General features: G+C 43.5%; 1 protein-coding gene across 1 annotated transcript in view; it reads left to right on the top strand.

Moving 5' to 3' along the window:
• Positions 1–46: 46 nt before the first annotated feature.
• tln1 (talin 1) overlaps positions 47–15,656 on the top strand; it is an 84,565-nt gene continuing 68,955 nt past the window's right edge. The window contains 2 exon segments of the mRNA XM_034095676.2: positions 47–130; positions 8,647–8,809. Of these exon segments, the coding sequence (XP_033951567.1) occupies positions 8,680–8,809 (130 nt within the window). The 5' untranslated portion in view covers positions 47–130; positions 8,647–8,679.

Raw genomic sequence — 15,656 nt, 5'->3', positions numbered from 1 at the left:
AGCATGTGTCATATGTCAGTACATGATTATAACTTGGTCTGTTTCCCTTTCTTTAGCCAGAGGAAAGAGAAAGCCAGAGCTCAGCATCTGACGGGCAGGAGGGCTGTCACTGAACACCGCTTTACATCAGGTAACACTGCTTTCGACTTTAAATACACTTTAAACATTAAAACATCAAAAGTAAGCAGAAAACAAGCAGCTGTATCTTCAGTTGTATTGCCCACATTGAAAGTAGGTTTAAATGTGAGTTGTGCGATATGAAACTAGACCATGTCGGTCATCTTGCTTATCGTAACATCAAGTGTGGTCTTTTCCTTGTTTTGAGAGGCTGCACAGAGTGGGGATTTAATGTTCTGAAATGACTCATCAAAACCACATCACAGACGACATTTTCTATTATTCTCTCTATGAAAATATCTTGGAAAGAACCAGCGGTCAACCAAACAATATTGTCGCAATATCAGTATCGAAGTTATTTGGTCCAGAGTATTGTGATATATGATTTTCTCCATGTTACCGTATACATGTCACATATAACTCTTCAGTGTAAATGCATTGACTATCGACAACTCAAATGTCACTCATTGAAGTATAATAACAAACCTAAGAGCAAGTTCCCCTTCATGGATCGTCTGTCAGTCTTTAGGAACGGACAGATAAAAAGGCATTTTGTCTCTTGGTGTATGAAACTACATTACCCAGCATTCACTTTGTTATCCGGAGATCTGATCCCCTCCCTGCTGCATCTGCCTGTCATCAAGCAGGGAGCAGAACAAGGAGGAGGAACTGATAGTGAGACAGTGTTGGCAGGATGTGGGGGGGGGGGGGCGGGGTGGGGGGCGGGGGGGGGGTCTGTGTTATGACATCCAATCCCTGAGAGCCATGAGGCCGACACATGCTGCTGTTTCCTCACTGCACGCTGTCACTCTGCAGCCAACGGGTCGTTTCCCATCAGAGGTGGAGAAGTACTCAGATAATGTACTTGAGTAAAAGTAGAAGTACTCAGATCTTGTACTTGAGTAAAGTAGAAGTACTCAGATATTGTACTTGGGTAAAGTAGAAGTACTCAGATATTGTACTTGAGTAAAAGGAGAAGTACTCAGATCTTGTACTTGAGTAAAAGTAGAAGTACTCAGATATTGTACTTGAGTAAAAGTAGAAGTACTCAGATATTGTACTTGGGTAAAAGTAGAAGTACTCAGATATTGTACTTGGGTAAAAGTAGAAGTACTCAGACCTTGTACTTTGGTAAAAGTAGAAGTACTCAGATATTGTACTTGAGTAAAAGTAGAAGTACTCAGACCTTGTACTTTGGTAAAAGTAGAAGTACTCAGATATTGTACTTGGGTAAAAGTAGAAGTACTCAGATATTGTACTTGGTAAAAGTAGAAGTACTCAGATCTTGTACTTGGGTAAAGTAGAAGTACTCAGATATTGTACTTGAGTAAAAGGAGAAGTACTCAGATCTTGTACTTGAGTAAAAGTAGAAGTACTCAGATCTTGTACTTGAGTAAAAGTAGAAGTACTCAGATCTTGTACTTGAGTAAAAGTATAAGTACTCAGATATTGTACTTGGGTAAAAGTAGAAGTACTCAGATATTGTACTTTGGTAAAAGTAGAAGTACTCAGATATTGTACTTGGGTAAAAGTAGAAGTACTCAGATATTGTACTTGGGTAAAAGTAGAAGTACTCAGATATTGTACTTGGGTAAAAGTAGAAGTACTCAGACCTTGTACTTTGGTAAAAGTAGAAGTACTCAGATATTGTACTTGAGTAAAAGTAGAAGTACTCAGACCTTGTACTTTGGTAAAAGTAGAAGTACTCAGATATTGTACTTGGGTAAAAGTAGAAGTACTCAGATATTGTACTTGGGTAAAAGTAGAAGTACTCAGATGTTGTACTTGGGTAAAAGTAGAAGTACTCAGATATTGTACTTGAGTAAAAGTAGAAGTACTCAGATCTTGTACTTGAGTAAAAGTAGAAGTACTCAGATCTTGTACTTGAGTAAAAGTAGAAGTACTCAGATATTGTACTTGGGTAAAAGTAGAAGTACTCAGATATTGTACTTTGGTAAAAGTAGAAGTACTCAGATATTGTACTTGGGTAAAAGTAGAAGTACTCAGATATTGTACTTGGGTAAAAGTAGAAGTACTCAGATATTGTACTTGGGTAAAAGTAGAAGTATTCAGATATTGTACTTGAGTAAAAGTAGAAGTACTCAGGTCTTGTACTTGAGTAAAAATAGAAGTACTCAGATCTTGTACTTGGGTAAAAGAAGAAGTACCCAGATCTTGTACTTGAGTAAAAGTAGAAGTACTCAGATCTTATACTTGGGTAAAAGTAGAAGTACTCAGATATTGTACTTGAGTAAAAGTAGAAGTACTCAGATCTTGTACTTGAGTAAAAGTAGAAGTACTCCGATTTTGTACTTGAGTAAAAGTAGAAGTACTCAGATCTTGTACTTGGGTAAAAGTAGAAGTACCCAGATCTTGTACTTGAGTAACAGTAGAAGTACCAGAGTGTAGGAATACTCTGTTACAGTAAAAGTCCTTCATTCAAAATGTTACTCAAGTCAAAGTCAACTTTATTGTGAATCTTTCAGTTTGTGTGTACATACAGATTGAAATACCGTTTCCCACAATCCCGAATACAAAAACAAATATATATAAAAAAATATGTATTCAAATATGTATATACATATTTGAATACATATTTTTATCAAAAGACACATTTATACATATGCACACATTAAGACCTAAATAAAAGCACAACAATCAATATATATAAAATAATAATCAATAAATAATAATAATTCATTAGCATCAAAATATAGTGAAAGTAGCGACAGTGAAAGTAGTGATTGTGGAGATTGGTCCATTTCAGAATAATATATATGATATGTTTTATAATGATTGATCATGAAAGTGTTCTCAAAGCTGGTGAAGGTGCAGCTAGTCTGAAGTACTTTGTAGACTGCAGGGTAGCTGGTGGATTTACTCCAGGTGGAACTAAAGTCTGATTCAACACTTGATTATATTTCACATCATTCATCCACATCTGTGAAGTAACTAAAGGGATTAGATACATGTAGTGGAGTAGAAGTACACCATTTACCTCTGAACTGAAGTGGAGTAGAACTACTAAGTCGCATACAATTGAAATACTCAAGTAAAGTATCTAACAATGTTACTTAAGTACAGTACTTGAGTAAATGTACTTACTTCCCACCTCTGGAAATAACTATTTGTTAGTCATGCATTTAAAGTTTAACTTGTGTAAGAACAGGAAATCTTCTCGATTGAGAAGCAGCCACAGTTACAGTATTTCTATGACCGCGTCAACAACATGTTTTCGACAGTAATTAGAATATCTGCTGTAAACATGCGGTGTTTCCTGTCTGGGTTTCTGTGAGGCTTCTGGTTTCTTGTGTTTTGTAAAAATAACTCGAGTTCCTCATTTTAAAGTCCGCTTCTCTTTCTTGTCGTCCCTTTGTGCTCGGCTTGGCCACCACTCACTTAAATAAAGTCAACTTGGGGCTTTATGCTGGTTTTGACCGCACCTGGGACACCTTATGTTTGTTACCCCACCATATCTCCCAAACCCGATTAACCCGGGTTGAACCAGTTGCCATCAGAGCCCTATTTGAAGTCCCATTCCCAAAATATAAAACAGGGCTGATGGCGTCTGTGACTCTCTGTAACCAGACGCTGCATACATATCTCCCGCTCCCCCCTTTCATTACTCATGGATGATAAAGAAATAGGTGTACTGTGAGGGGTTCATCTGATATGCTGGGGAATTACAATCCCAGTGACACGCCTTCATGTCAGATTTTAAAAGGGGTTGGGGGTAGGGCTGCACGATTTGGGGAAATAATCTAATTGCGATTTTTCTGACAGATATTGCGATTCGATTCGCGATATTTGTTTTTAAGCGACAACGGAGGTTTATTGTAAAAAAGCGGCCATAACTCCGGCTAGGAAGGTCGCATCAACGTGCTCCCGTCTCTAGCACCCCGCAGCCCGAGCTACGAGTGAAAGAACTAAACTTACATGAAACTTCCGTTGCTTTAAAGTCAAGCTTCAGTTTAAGACTCACCCTGTGATAGAAACATGTGATGGAGCTTCACTAACCTGACCCAGATGCTTTGTTTCACCAAACCATCTGGAACGCTCCATTGGAAAGGGCAGGCACTTTCAAAGGCACTTTGCAGGTCAATCTGTCTATCACCTTCTATCATGGGCCACTTCTGATTGGTTAACAATAACTGGTACATGTGGAGCACAGCACTTCTGATTGGTTAACAATGGCTGGTACATGTGGAGCACAGCACTTCTGATTGGTGTGGATGACTGACACACAAGAAGAATAAATCGATTAATCGTTCAGCCCTATTGGGGCGGGGGGTTCTGGTTTGATGCGATGAATTTTTTGATGTTGCAATTTGAGTGGTGGCCTACAGTAGCTGTTGTGTATCTATTTTAAATGTATTTTCTCTTTTGTTATCGTTTTTCATAAAACATGTTCATGCTACTGTTAATTAGATTAAATTAGATTCAATATACTCATTGATCCCAAATTAAGAAATGGTGTTGTTACAGCAGCTTGTTAAATAAAAATATACACATATCAGCAATAATTGTAATAATAATAACATATGAAATGATTTCAATCAATCAATCAATCAATCAATCAATCAATCAATCAATCAATCAATCAATCAATCAATCAATCAATGTTTATTTATATAGCCCAATATCACAAATGTTACATTTGTCTCAGTGGTCTTCACAGTGTGTACAGAATATCAGTATGACAATACGACACCCTCTGTCCTTAGACCCTCTGTCCTTAGACCCTCTGTCCTCAGACCCTCTGTCCTTAGACCCTCACATCGTACAAGGAAACCCTTCCGGAGAAACCCCACAGTTTAAAGGGAAGATGGGAGAAACCTCAGGGAGAGCAGCAGAGGAGGGATCCCTCTCCCAGGACGGACAGACGTGCAATAGATGCCGTGTGTAAATTGAAAAGATAATACATTTGCAACATAGGTAGTCCAAATGTTTGGAAATGCATGTGTGTATAATAGGAAGATGAATCCACGAAGATATCCATCCAGGACCGATGATCCAGGACCACAGCCACGACTCAAGATCCAGGGCTCGCGATCCAGGACACAGGACCGCAGGATCATCCATGACTCCGGATCCCGGCGTATATAGACACCAAAAAGAAAGACATGTGGGGAAGCTGGGTTAATGGGAACATGAGAGTACACAGGTACCGACAGAGAGAAGGAAGAAGTTAGATGTCCCCCGACAAACTAAGCCTATATCAGCAAAACTAGGGGCTGAATCTAATCAGCCCTAACTATAAGCTTTATCAAAAAGGAAGGTCTTAAGCGCACTCTTAAGACCGAACACAAACTGGAAGCTGATTCCACAAAAGAGGAGCTTGATAAGAAAAGGCTCTGGTGAAAATAGCACCTTTCAAGCAGATCTACAAAGTGCTTTAGATGAAAACCGAACACATGGAATTCAAATGAACTCGAAACCTCACTGAGTCAAACAATTAGAACTGATTTAACATCAAGTAAATCACATAAAACACGTTGTAAAAACATGCCTTTTCAAACCAAATTGAAAGAGCAGACAGACACAACTGGAAATACAAATATCTATCTGTCTATAGTATTTCAAATATAATACAAATTAAGTGAGAATACACTGTGTTTTAGTAGTTTTAGTAGTCCAACCTGCAAAAATATCTAAACATACTCCAAAACATTATACGATACGTTTTGAGGACACTTTGGTTTATATATATATATTTATAGACGCTCCGGTCAGACTGTGTGTCTCTGCTCTGAGCTGTGTGTGTGTGTGTGTGTGTGTGTGTGTGTGTGTGTGTGTGTGTGTGTGTGTGTGTGTGTGTGTGTGTGTGTGTGTGTGTGTGTGTGTGTGTGTGTGTGTGTGTGTGTGTGTGTGTGTGTGTGTGTGTGTGTGTGTGTGTGTGCTCTGAATATAGCCCGGTTATCTGCAGAGAAATGAATGTGGGACGCTGTTGGAGAATCTGTGTGAGAGGATGTTGTGAGGTTAGCTTCTCGCATCGCGGTGAGGAAGAAATGTGGCTGAATCATATTTACAAATCCAAGCAGACACTCAAAGCTAATGTATGTGTCTTCATATTTTTGTGACCATGTGTATGTTTTGTATTTAATCAGAATCAGAACCAGGTCTATTTCCAAGGTTTACACATACAAGGAATTGGCCTTGGTGTATTTAGTGCTACATAAACATTAAACAGAGATAAAGAAGACGCAAAAGCAAGAAAAACGACCAAAACATTTAACTATCATCCAGACAAACGGTAAATCGAACTATTTTAACATTAACATATAGAGAAATATTACAGTATACAGTACAGTATGATATGACAACTCAGAATAATAAGATAAAATATGCAGTATTGTTACGAAAAGTGGAAAGCTGTTCAGATATTAAAAGAGATAGCTCTGTATACAAATGTGCAAAGTAATGCTAATATATGTGTTTTCATATTATGTCTTTAATCAAAAAGGTTTATTGCCTGTCGGTAAGTAGGTGGGCACATACGAGGAATTTTCCTTGGTGCATTTGGTGTATACATAAACACAGTTAAAGAAGATTAAGAAAGTAAGAAAAAAATTCTACAATTTAAAAAATAACTATTACAAAAATAACTATGATAACATTAAATATTTAGTGACATAAATATACCAAATATAGACATGTAAAAAAACGACTTATAATATAATATGACGTATAAATAATGAAATAGAATATGTGCAGTATTGTCACGAAAAGTGGAAAGCTGTTCAGATATTAAAGGAGATAGCTTCGTATACAAATGTGCAAAAACATTCTGCTGGTTGCGCAGTACTGACGGCACCTAAATGAAATACATAAAAACAGTTTGTGTTGTATTTTGGGCTACATTTGTGTACGATTGATTTGTCTTACAATACAGCTTTATTTATAAAGCACTTTACAACCTCTAGACCAGTGTTTCTCAAACTTTTTCATTCCAAGGACCACTTAACCAATAAAAAAAACACTCGCGGACCACCTAACTCCACAAATATCCCAAAACACATCGTTTTTCTAGAACAGATTATAAATCGCCTGAAAATGGTACAAACAAGTGGCAACATGTGTGATGAAGGTGTTGCCCTGGGCTTTATCATGCAATGGAAAGTGAAACTTAAGCTCGTTCCATTGCGGAGATATTCCTGCGAGAGTGCGGAAAACTTAAATGTATTTATTTATTTCAAATGTGAAATGTTACCAATATACTCACGGACCACTAGGGGGCGCTCACGGACCACCAGTGGTGCCCCCCCAAATAACTCCTGTTGGAAGTTTCCCCCCCCCCCCCCCCCCCACACACGCAACAGCGGTAATTAAAGTTTAAAAGTCTCAAAATGCTACAACTACTGTCACAAACTGGATGAATGTGAAGTATTTTGTTAAAGGAGGATGAAAGCGTAATCAAGGAGCACTGTTGGAGCGACTTTGATGGTTATTGGACTCAGGATTAATTCATTTGGATTCCCGCTGTGTGAAGAAATGAAAGGACGGCGCGGAAGTGGAAACAATTCACAAAGGGATTAAACTGTTTAAAACACGTGCTCAAAGTAAGCCGGATTTTGCCGATGTGTTTATGTGGATTCAAAAGTCGTAAATAATCTACAAAATGGCGGAGACCAATCTGATCGGAGCAACTGTGACAAATCGTCCAACTGAAACCGGCATGGACAATGGCTATGTTTTAAATATGCGCTTATCCAGAAAAGCCCGGTTTGGACACTTTACGGGCAGAAGAAACATTTCTATTAAAGAAAGAATTATACATTTCTGTCTTGTTATGCCTTTAATACTAACTTGAATTTGTATTCAAATTAATTAGTCAATTTTTTTTTTTATTTTTTTTTAATGTAGAGACAAGGCTTTTAGTGACAATCATGCATTGCGTTACAATTATATGTAAAAAAAAAGTCTAAATATGATATTTGGCCTCAAATGATCTGAGGCCTGGTGCCCCCCCTGGGATCTTTGGCGCCCCCCCAGGTTGGGAACCACTGCTCTAGACCAGTGCTTCTCAAAGTGTGATCCGCGGACCACTGGTGGTCCGTGAGCGCCCCCTAGTGGTCCGTGAGTATATTGGTAAAATTTCACATTTTAAATAAATAAATACATTTAAGTTTTCCGCACTCTCGCGGGAATATCTCCGCAATGGAGCGGGCTTACATTTCACTTTCAATTGCATGATATAGCCCAGCGCAACACCTTCATCACACATGTTGCCACTTGTTTGTAACATTTTCAGGTGATTTGTAATCTATTCTAGAAAAACGATGTGTTGTTTGATATTTGTGGAGTTGGGTGGTCCGTGAGTGTTTTTTTATTTGTATAGTCAAATAAAAACAAAACTTACAAAAAAAACACTCAGCTCACACACAATAAAACAAGTACAAGTACAAACTATTTAAACGCAATAGAAGCCACAATCTACTAGATGTCAATACGCTAAGGAGAAGAGGTGGGTTTTCAGAAGTGATTTAAAAACAGTGTGTGTTGACCTTCTCCATGTCTGTCCTCCTGCAGGTGTGAGTTGGCTGGAGGTGCAGAGCAGCAATCATGGTGGCCCTGTCCCTAAAGATCGGTGTGGGGAACGTGGTGAAGACCATGCAGTTTGAGCCCTCCACCATGGTGTACGACGCCTGCCGCATCATCAGGGAGAGAGTTCCCGAGGCGCAGCTCGGCCAGCGTGAGTTCCCAACATGTGTTCACATTACACGACCGAGCATTCCCCAACATTAGACATACGGCAGATTACAAAATAATGCAAACATAAATAAATCAAAAGTGTGCAGTTACTAGAAATCAGTTTAAAGTACAAATTAATTAACAAACATACAATAAAAGCATATCCACAATCAGAGCAGAGGACAGCTTCCAATTCTCCAAATAGATTACCCAAATTCAACATTTCCTCACAGCAGTTTAGTCCTTTCACGTTAAGCTTCCATAGCTTCTGCAAAGTCCCCATTTTTTATAGATTCGAACAACAGTTGAGTTCTTCACTTTTAAAACATTTCAAGGCGCCAGTAAACTTCATTATTGCCGCTTGTCGGATGGTCGACAAACTTCATGTGTGCATGGAACTGTCTGAAAAATCAATATCTCAATTGTTAAACTATTTCTCTATGGAGTGCTAAAACTCGTAGATGGCGTTCTAGCTATTTCAGTTTGCTTATCTTAAAGTCAACAAGATTTTAATTGCGTGTTTGTTAGATGCCTGAAATAGGATCTGTGGTTCACACGAGATTTTGTATGTCGTGTCTCTACCGTGACATACTGCCTGTGCTGCAGCACCTCTTTCGGGACGTTGGCCGTTGCAAACCATTGACATGCACACAAACCTTTACAGCACACTACAGGAAAGGGAAAACCCCAAAATCAAAGTAGGGCCTCTTTACCAGTTTCTATGCAACACAGTTTTTGCAGAAATGTTAAAAAAAGATGCAGAGGCTAAAGGCCCTGTCACACTGTCCCGAAATTGACACCCGATGGACACACGAATATGGAATTGTGAATTTCGCACGAAGATGGCCCCGAACCACACACGAAGGCAACATTTACATTACATTTAAGAAATACAACTGCAATGAAAGTACCAAAAACAATTATGTTACAGTACTATGATACTGTACTGATATCTTCAGACTTTGTTCTGTACTTTATCCGTCTTTATATGTAGAAAATATTACGTTTTCTCCGTAATGTTGTTTCCATAACAACAACAATTTCCTGTCAACTGTCCTTCAAAATAATATATTATATCCTTTTCAGTTTCACAGAACACAAATTGGATTATTTACATAATATATTTACATGATTTTGTTGTGCAATAAAACAACCCGATGGACACACGATAAAGGAAATGTTCAAATTCGGCTGTGATCGTAGCATCGGGCCATTCGTGAGGGCATCTAAAGCCATCGTATGACCGCCGGTGGAGTTTCTCAGGCTCCGGCAGCAACTTCGTGAGCGGTGGCAAAATCTTTGGCATGCCAAAAAATTGCCGAAGGACCTGGAGAAGGCTCATTTTCGTGTTGAATTCGTGTGTCCATGTTGCCCTTCGTAAGACCATCGTGAGGGCATCTTGTTATCCTCGGTGCCATCGGGCATTCGCCCCGATCAGAGTGAGGGCGAATGCACCGATGATAACACGAAGATGACACGATTTGACAAGATGCCCTCACGGGTGCCTTACGAAGTTGCCGCTCACGAAGTTGCTGCCGGAGCCTGAGAAACTCCACCGGCGGTCGTACGATGGCTTAGATGCCCTCACGAACGGCCCGATGTTGCTACGATCACAGCCGAATTTGAACATTTCCTTTATCGTGTGTCCATCGGCCTCTCTGAAGAACCAGCACCTTACCGTGGTAGAGAGGTTTGTGTGCCCTGATGAACCTGGGGGCTGTGTTGTCTGGAACCTTGTGTTCCTGGTAGGGTCTCCCATGGCAAATTGGTCTCAGGCAAGGGGCCAGACTAAGATTGGTTCAAAAGACCTCATGAAAGGAAAAACAAGAAGTGAGGATACCCGGCCCGGAGGAAGCCCGGGGTCCCCTTCTGGAGCCAGGCCCAGAAGGAGGACTCGTCGGCGAGCGTCTGGTGGCCGGGCTTGCCACGGAGCCCGGCCGGGCCCAGCCCGAAAAGGCAACGTGGGCAACACCTCCGCTTCTCTGTCCCGCGGGCCCACCACCTACGGGAAACATCGATGGTGTCGGGTGCGCTGCCAGACGGGGTGGCAGTGAAAGCGGAGGGTCTCGACGGACCAGACCCGGGCGGCAGAAGCTGGCTTTGGGGACGTGGAACGTCACCTCTCTGGGGGGGAAGGAGCCGGAGCTTGTGCGGGAGGTGGAGCGGTACCAGTTGGATCTGGTTGGGCTCACCTCTACGCACAGCGTCGGCTCTGGAACCTTACTTCTGGATAGGGGTTGGACTCTATTCTTCTCCGGAGTTGCTCAAGGTGTGAGGCGCCGGGCGGGTGTGGGGATACTCACAAGTCCCCGGTTAGGTGCTTCGTTGTTGGAGTTTACCCCAGTGGACGAGAGGGTCGCCTCCCTACGCCTGCGGGTTATGGGGGGGAAAACTCTGACTGTTGTGTGTGCTTATGCACCCAACAGCAGTTCAGAGTATTCGGCCTTCTTGGAGACCCTGGAAAGAGTCCTGTATGGGGCTCCTGAAGGGGACTCCTTAGTCTTGCTGGGAGACTTCAACGCACATGTGGGCAATGATGGAGACACTTGGAGGGGCGTGATTGGGAGGAACGGCCCCCCTGATCTGAACCGGAGTGGTGGTTTGTTACTGGACTTCTGTGCTAGTCATGGATTGGCCATAACAAACACCATGTTCGAACATAAGGATGCTCATAAGTGTACGTGGTACCAGAGCACCCTAGGCAGAAGGTCCATGATCGATTTCGTTATCGTATCATCGGACCTGAGGCCGTATGTTTTGGACACTCGGGTAAAGAGAGGGGCGGAGTTGTCAACTGATCACCATCTGGTGGTGAGTTGGGTCGAGTGGCGGGGGAAGCCTCTGGATAGACCTGGTAAGCCCAAACGTGTAGTTCGGGTGAACTGGGAACGTCTGGAGGAGGCCCAAGTTCAGGAGGCCTTCAACTCACACCTCCGGCGGAGCTTTTCGGGCATTCCTGTGGAGGTTGGGGACATTGAACCAGAGTGGTCGGTGTTCAAAGCCTCTATTGCCGAAGCCGCGGTGGGGAGCTGTGGTCTCAAGGTCTTGGGTGCCTCAAGGGGCGGTAACCCTCGAACCTCCTGGTGGACACCGGTGGTCAGGGAAGCCGTCCGACTGAAGAAGGAGGCCTTCAGGGATTTGTTATCCCGGGGGACTCCCGAAGCAGTTGCAAGGTACCGACAGGCCCGAAGGGCAGCAGCCTCATCCGTGGCCGAGGCAAAGCAGCGGGTGTGGGAGAAGTTCGGAGAAGACATGGAGAAGGACTTTCGGGCGGCACCAAAGTTGTTCTGGAAAACTGTCCGACACCTCAGGAGGGGGAAGCAGGGAACCATCCAAGCTGTGTACAGTAAGGATGGGACGTTGTTGACCTCAACTGATGGAGTGTTGGGACGTTGGAAGGAACACTTTGAGGAACTCCTGAACCCGACAACTCCGCCCTCTATGTTAGAGGCAGAGCTGGAGTATGACGGGGGATCAACGCCAATCTCCCGGGGGGAGGTCACTGAGGTCGTCAAACAACTCCACAGTGGCAAAGCCCCGGGGGTGGATGAGATCCGCCCGGAAATGCTGAAGGCTCTGGGTGTTGAGGGACTGTCATGGTTGACACGTCTCATCAACGTTGCGTGGAAGTCGGAAACGGTACCGAAGGAGTGGCAGACCGGGGTGGTGGTCCCCCTTTTCAAAAAGGGGGATCAGAGGGTGTGTGCCAATTACAGAGGCATCACACTACTCAGCCTCCCCGGGAAAGTTTACTCCAAGGTACTCGAAAGGAGGGTCAGGCCGATTGTCGAACCTCAGATTGAGGAGGAACAATGCGGATTCCGTCCTGGTCGTGGAACGACGGATCAGCTTTTTACTCTCGCAAGGATCCTGGAGGGGGCCTGGGAGTACGCTTATCCGGTCTACATGTGTTTTGTAGACTTGGAGAAGGCGTATGACCGGGTTCCCAGGGAGTTACTGTGGGAGGTGCTGCGGGAGTATGGGGTGAGGGGGTCTCTACTCAGGGCCATCCAATCTCTGTACTCCCAAAGCGAGAGCTGTGTCCGGGTCCTCGGCAGTAAGTCGGACCCATTTCCGGTGAGGGTTGGCCTCCGCCAGGGCTGCGCTTTGTCACCAATCCTGTTTGTAATATACATGGATCGGATTTCGAGGCGTAGTCGTGGGGGGGGGGGTCTGCAGTTCGGTGGACTAAGGATTGCACCACTGCTTTTTGCAGATGATGTGGTTCTGATGGCTTCATCGGTCTGCGACCTTCAGCACTCACTGGATCGGTTCGCAACCGAGTGTGAAGCGGCTGGGATGAGGATCAGCACCTCCAAATCTGAGGCCATGGTTCTCAGCAGGAAACCGATGGACTGTCCACTCCAAGTAGGGAATGAGTCCTTACCCCAAGTGAAGGAGTTCAAGTATCTCGGGGTCTTGTTCTCGAGTGAGGGATCAATGGAGCGTGAGATGGGCCGGAGAATCGGAGCAGCGGGAGCGGTATTGCAGTCGCTTTACCGCACCGTTGTGACGAAAAGGGAGCTGAGCCGGAAGGCAAAGCTCTCTGTCTACCGGGCCATTTTCGTTCCTACCCTCACCTATGGTCATGAAGGATGGGTCATGACCGAAAGAACGAGATCGCGGATACAAGCGGCCGAGATGGGTTTCCTCCGCCGGGTGGCTGGTGTCTCCCTTAGAGATAAGGTGAGAAGTTCGGTCATCAGGGAGGGACTCGGAGTTGAGCCGCTCCTCCTTCGCGTCGAAAGAAGCCAGTTGAGGTGGTTCGGGCACCTAGTTAGGATGCCACCTGGGCGCCTCCCTAGGGAGGTGTTCCAGGCACGTCCAGCTGGGAAGAGACCAAGGGGTAGACCTAGGACCAGGTGGAGGGATTATATCTCTTCGCTGGCCTGGGAGCGCCTTGGGATCCCCCAGTCAGAGCTGGTTGATGTCGCCAGGGAAAAGAAAGTTTGGGGCTCTCTGCTGGAACTGCTGCCCCCGCGACCCGACCACGGATAAGCGGGAGAAGATGGATGGATGGATGGTGTGTCCATCGGGTGTACATTTCGGGACAGTGTGACAGGGCCTTTAGCCAACGCTTTAAGCCTCTGAGGATCCGCTTGGTGGGTGTAATTGACGCACACAAGTTTGCTGCCGAATAAAGGTCAGAAACAAAGTTTGAAACAGTCCATTTATTTCCATCTACCGTACTTTTCGGACTATAAGCCGCGACTTTTCCCCCATTTTTTGTTGTACAGCTAACGGCCACTAGGGAACCTCCTAAATCTATGGATTTTACAGGTAAAATTAACCACCTTTAACACTATGGGCTCTAGGACCGGTCCGCGCCCGCCACCTTTAAGCGGCGGGCTCCAGCAGGAAAAGCTGGAAGCCGGAAAAGAGTGAGACAGGTAGCGCGCCAAAGTAAAAGTGGAACCGAGAGACAGAACGAGAGCAAGACAGATGGACAATTTAGCTGCTGCGGCTCATATGCAGGTGCGCTTTATAGTCCGAAAAGTACGGTATTTGCTTCTTTCCATATTCACCACACGATATTACCGTTTACACAATACCTTTGCTTTGCTTGTAATCCTGTGTGTGTGTGTGTGTGTTCCGTGTGTGTGTGTGTGTGTGTGTGTGTTCCTTGTGTGTGTGGTCAAAAACTGTATGGGCCTTTCGGCGGAACCTCTCACCAACACACACAGGTTCCTACCTTTATACCCACAGTTCATTGGCTCCCACAAAAGACATTGTTTGTGGTGGCATGGAGCCCTTTCGACTTTTACTTCAGGGTCCGCCTACACAAAAACACATCATCCCTGCGCCACTCTAATCTGAGCTGCCCTTTCACCCCACCTTCCAGTGTGGCAACTTCAAACACTTTGTAAGACCTAGTTTCTTTCAAGCAAAGCCCAACCCTCATCCAAGCCGCCTTGTCGCTTGTTTTGCTGATTGTTGCATTAGATTAATTGCTCTCCTTGAGTTTTCTTTGTACGAAGGCTGTCCCTGTTAGTCTGATTGCTTTTGTTAAGAACTGCTCATTGAAACAACTCAATACTGACTTCCTGGTCCTCAGCAATGCACCTAGTGTGAAGTACATCAGATGAGCGGCTGCTGAAAACTTGAAGGACATAAATCAGGGGTGTCAAACTCAATTTAATCACGGGCCACATCAGCATTTTGGCTGCACTCAAAGGGCCGGTTGTAACTTTAAGACTATATAAAATATATAAATATATATATAAAATAATGTATTATATTACATTATTGCCTCTGCACTGGATTATTATTGGATAGGCTAATAACTTCATAATTAACTACGTCTGAAAGCAGAAGTCTAGGGCAAATAATTTCAAGTCTCTTCAGTACGCTATGATTAAAAAAAAAAAAGCCAAATTCTGGAGAAAAAAATCAAAATCAAAAAACAGAAGTGACATTTAAAAAGAAAAGTCAAATTCTGAGAAAAAAGTCTAATTTGAGATGCATTGTGGGACATGTAGTTTATGGGCAACGTGCTTCTAATAATTAATAATTCCTTACGTTTATTATAGCGCTTTTTCAATGACTCAAAGCGCTTTTACATATACACACATTACACATATCATACATGCAATGGTCAGATACTGTGGACAATACCATCTTCACGCCTCGAGGTCATCAAGTACACATTGATATTATACATGTACTGTGGACAATACCCACAGAAGCAAATCCGGGTGAAGTGTCTTGCCCAAGGACACAACGGCCTGACTTCTGTAAAGTAGCATGTAACCGTATAATAAACATATATTCTTTCAGAGCTGTTGTGGGGCCACAGAAAATGAAGTCACGGGCCGGATTTGGCCCCCGGGCCTTGAGTTTGACACCCC

Source organism: Pseudochaenichthys georgianus, chromosome 12, assembly GCF_902827115.2.
Source record: "Pseudochaenichthys georgianus chromosome 12, fPseGeo1.2, whole genome shotgun sequence".
In the NCBI taxonomy this organism is placed as follows: domain Eukaryota; kingdom Metazoa; phylum Chordata; class Actinopteri; order Perciformes; family Channichthyidae; genus Pseudochaenichthys; species Pseudochaenichthys georgianus.
Note: the sequence above shows the minus strand (reverse complement) of the source record. Positions and strands in the feature narration are given on the sequence as shown.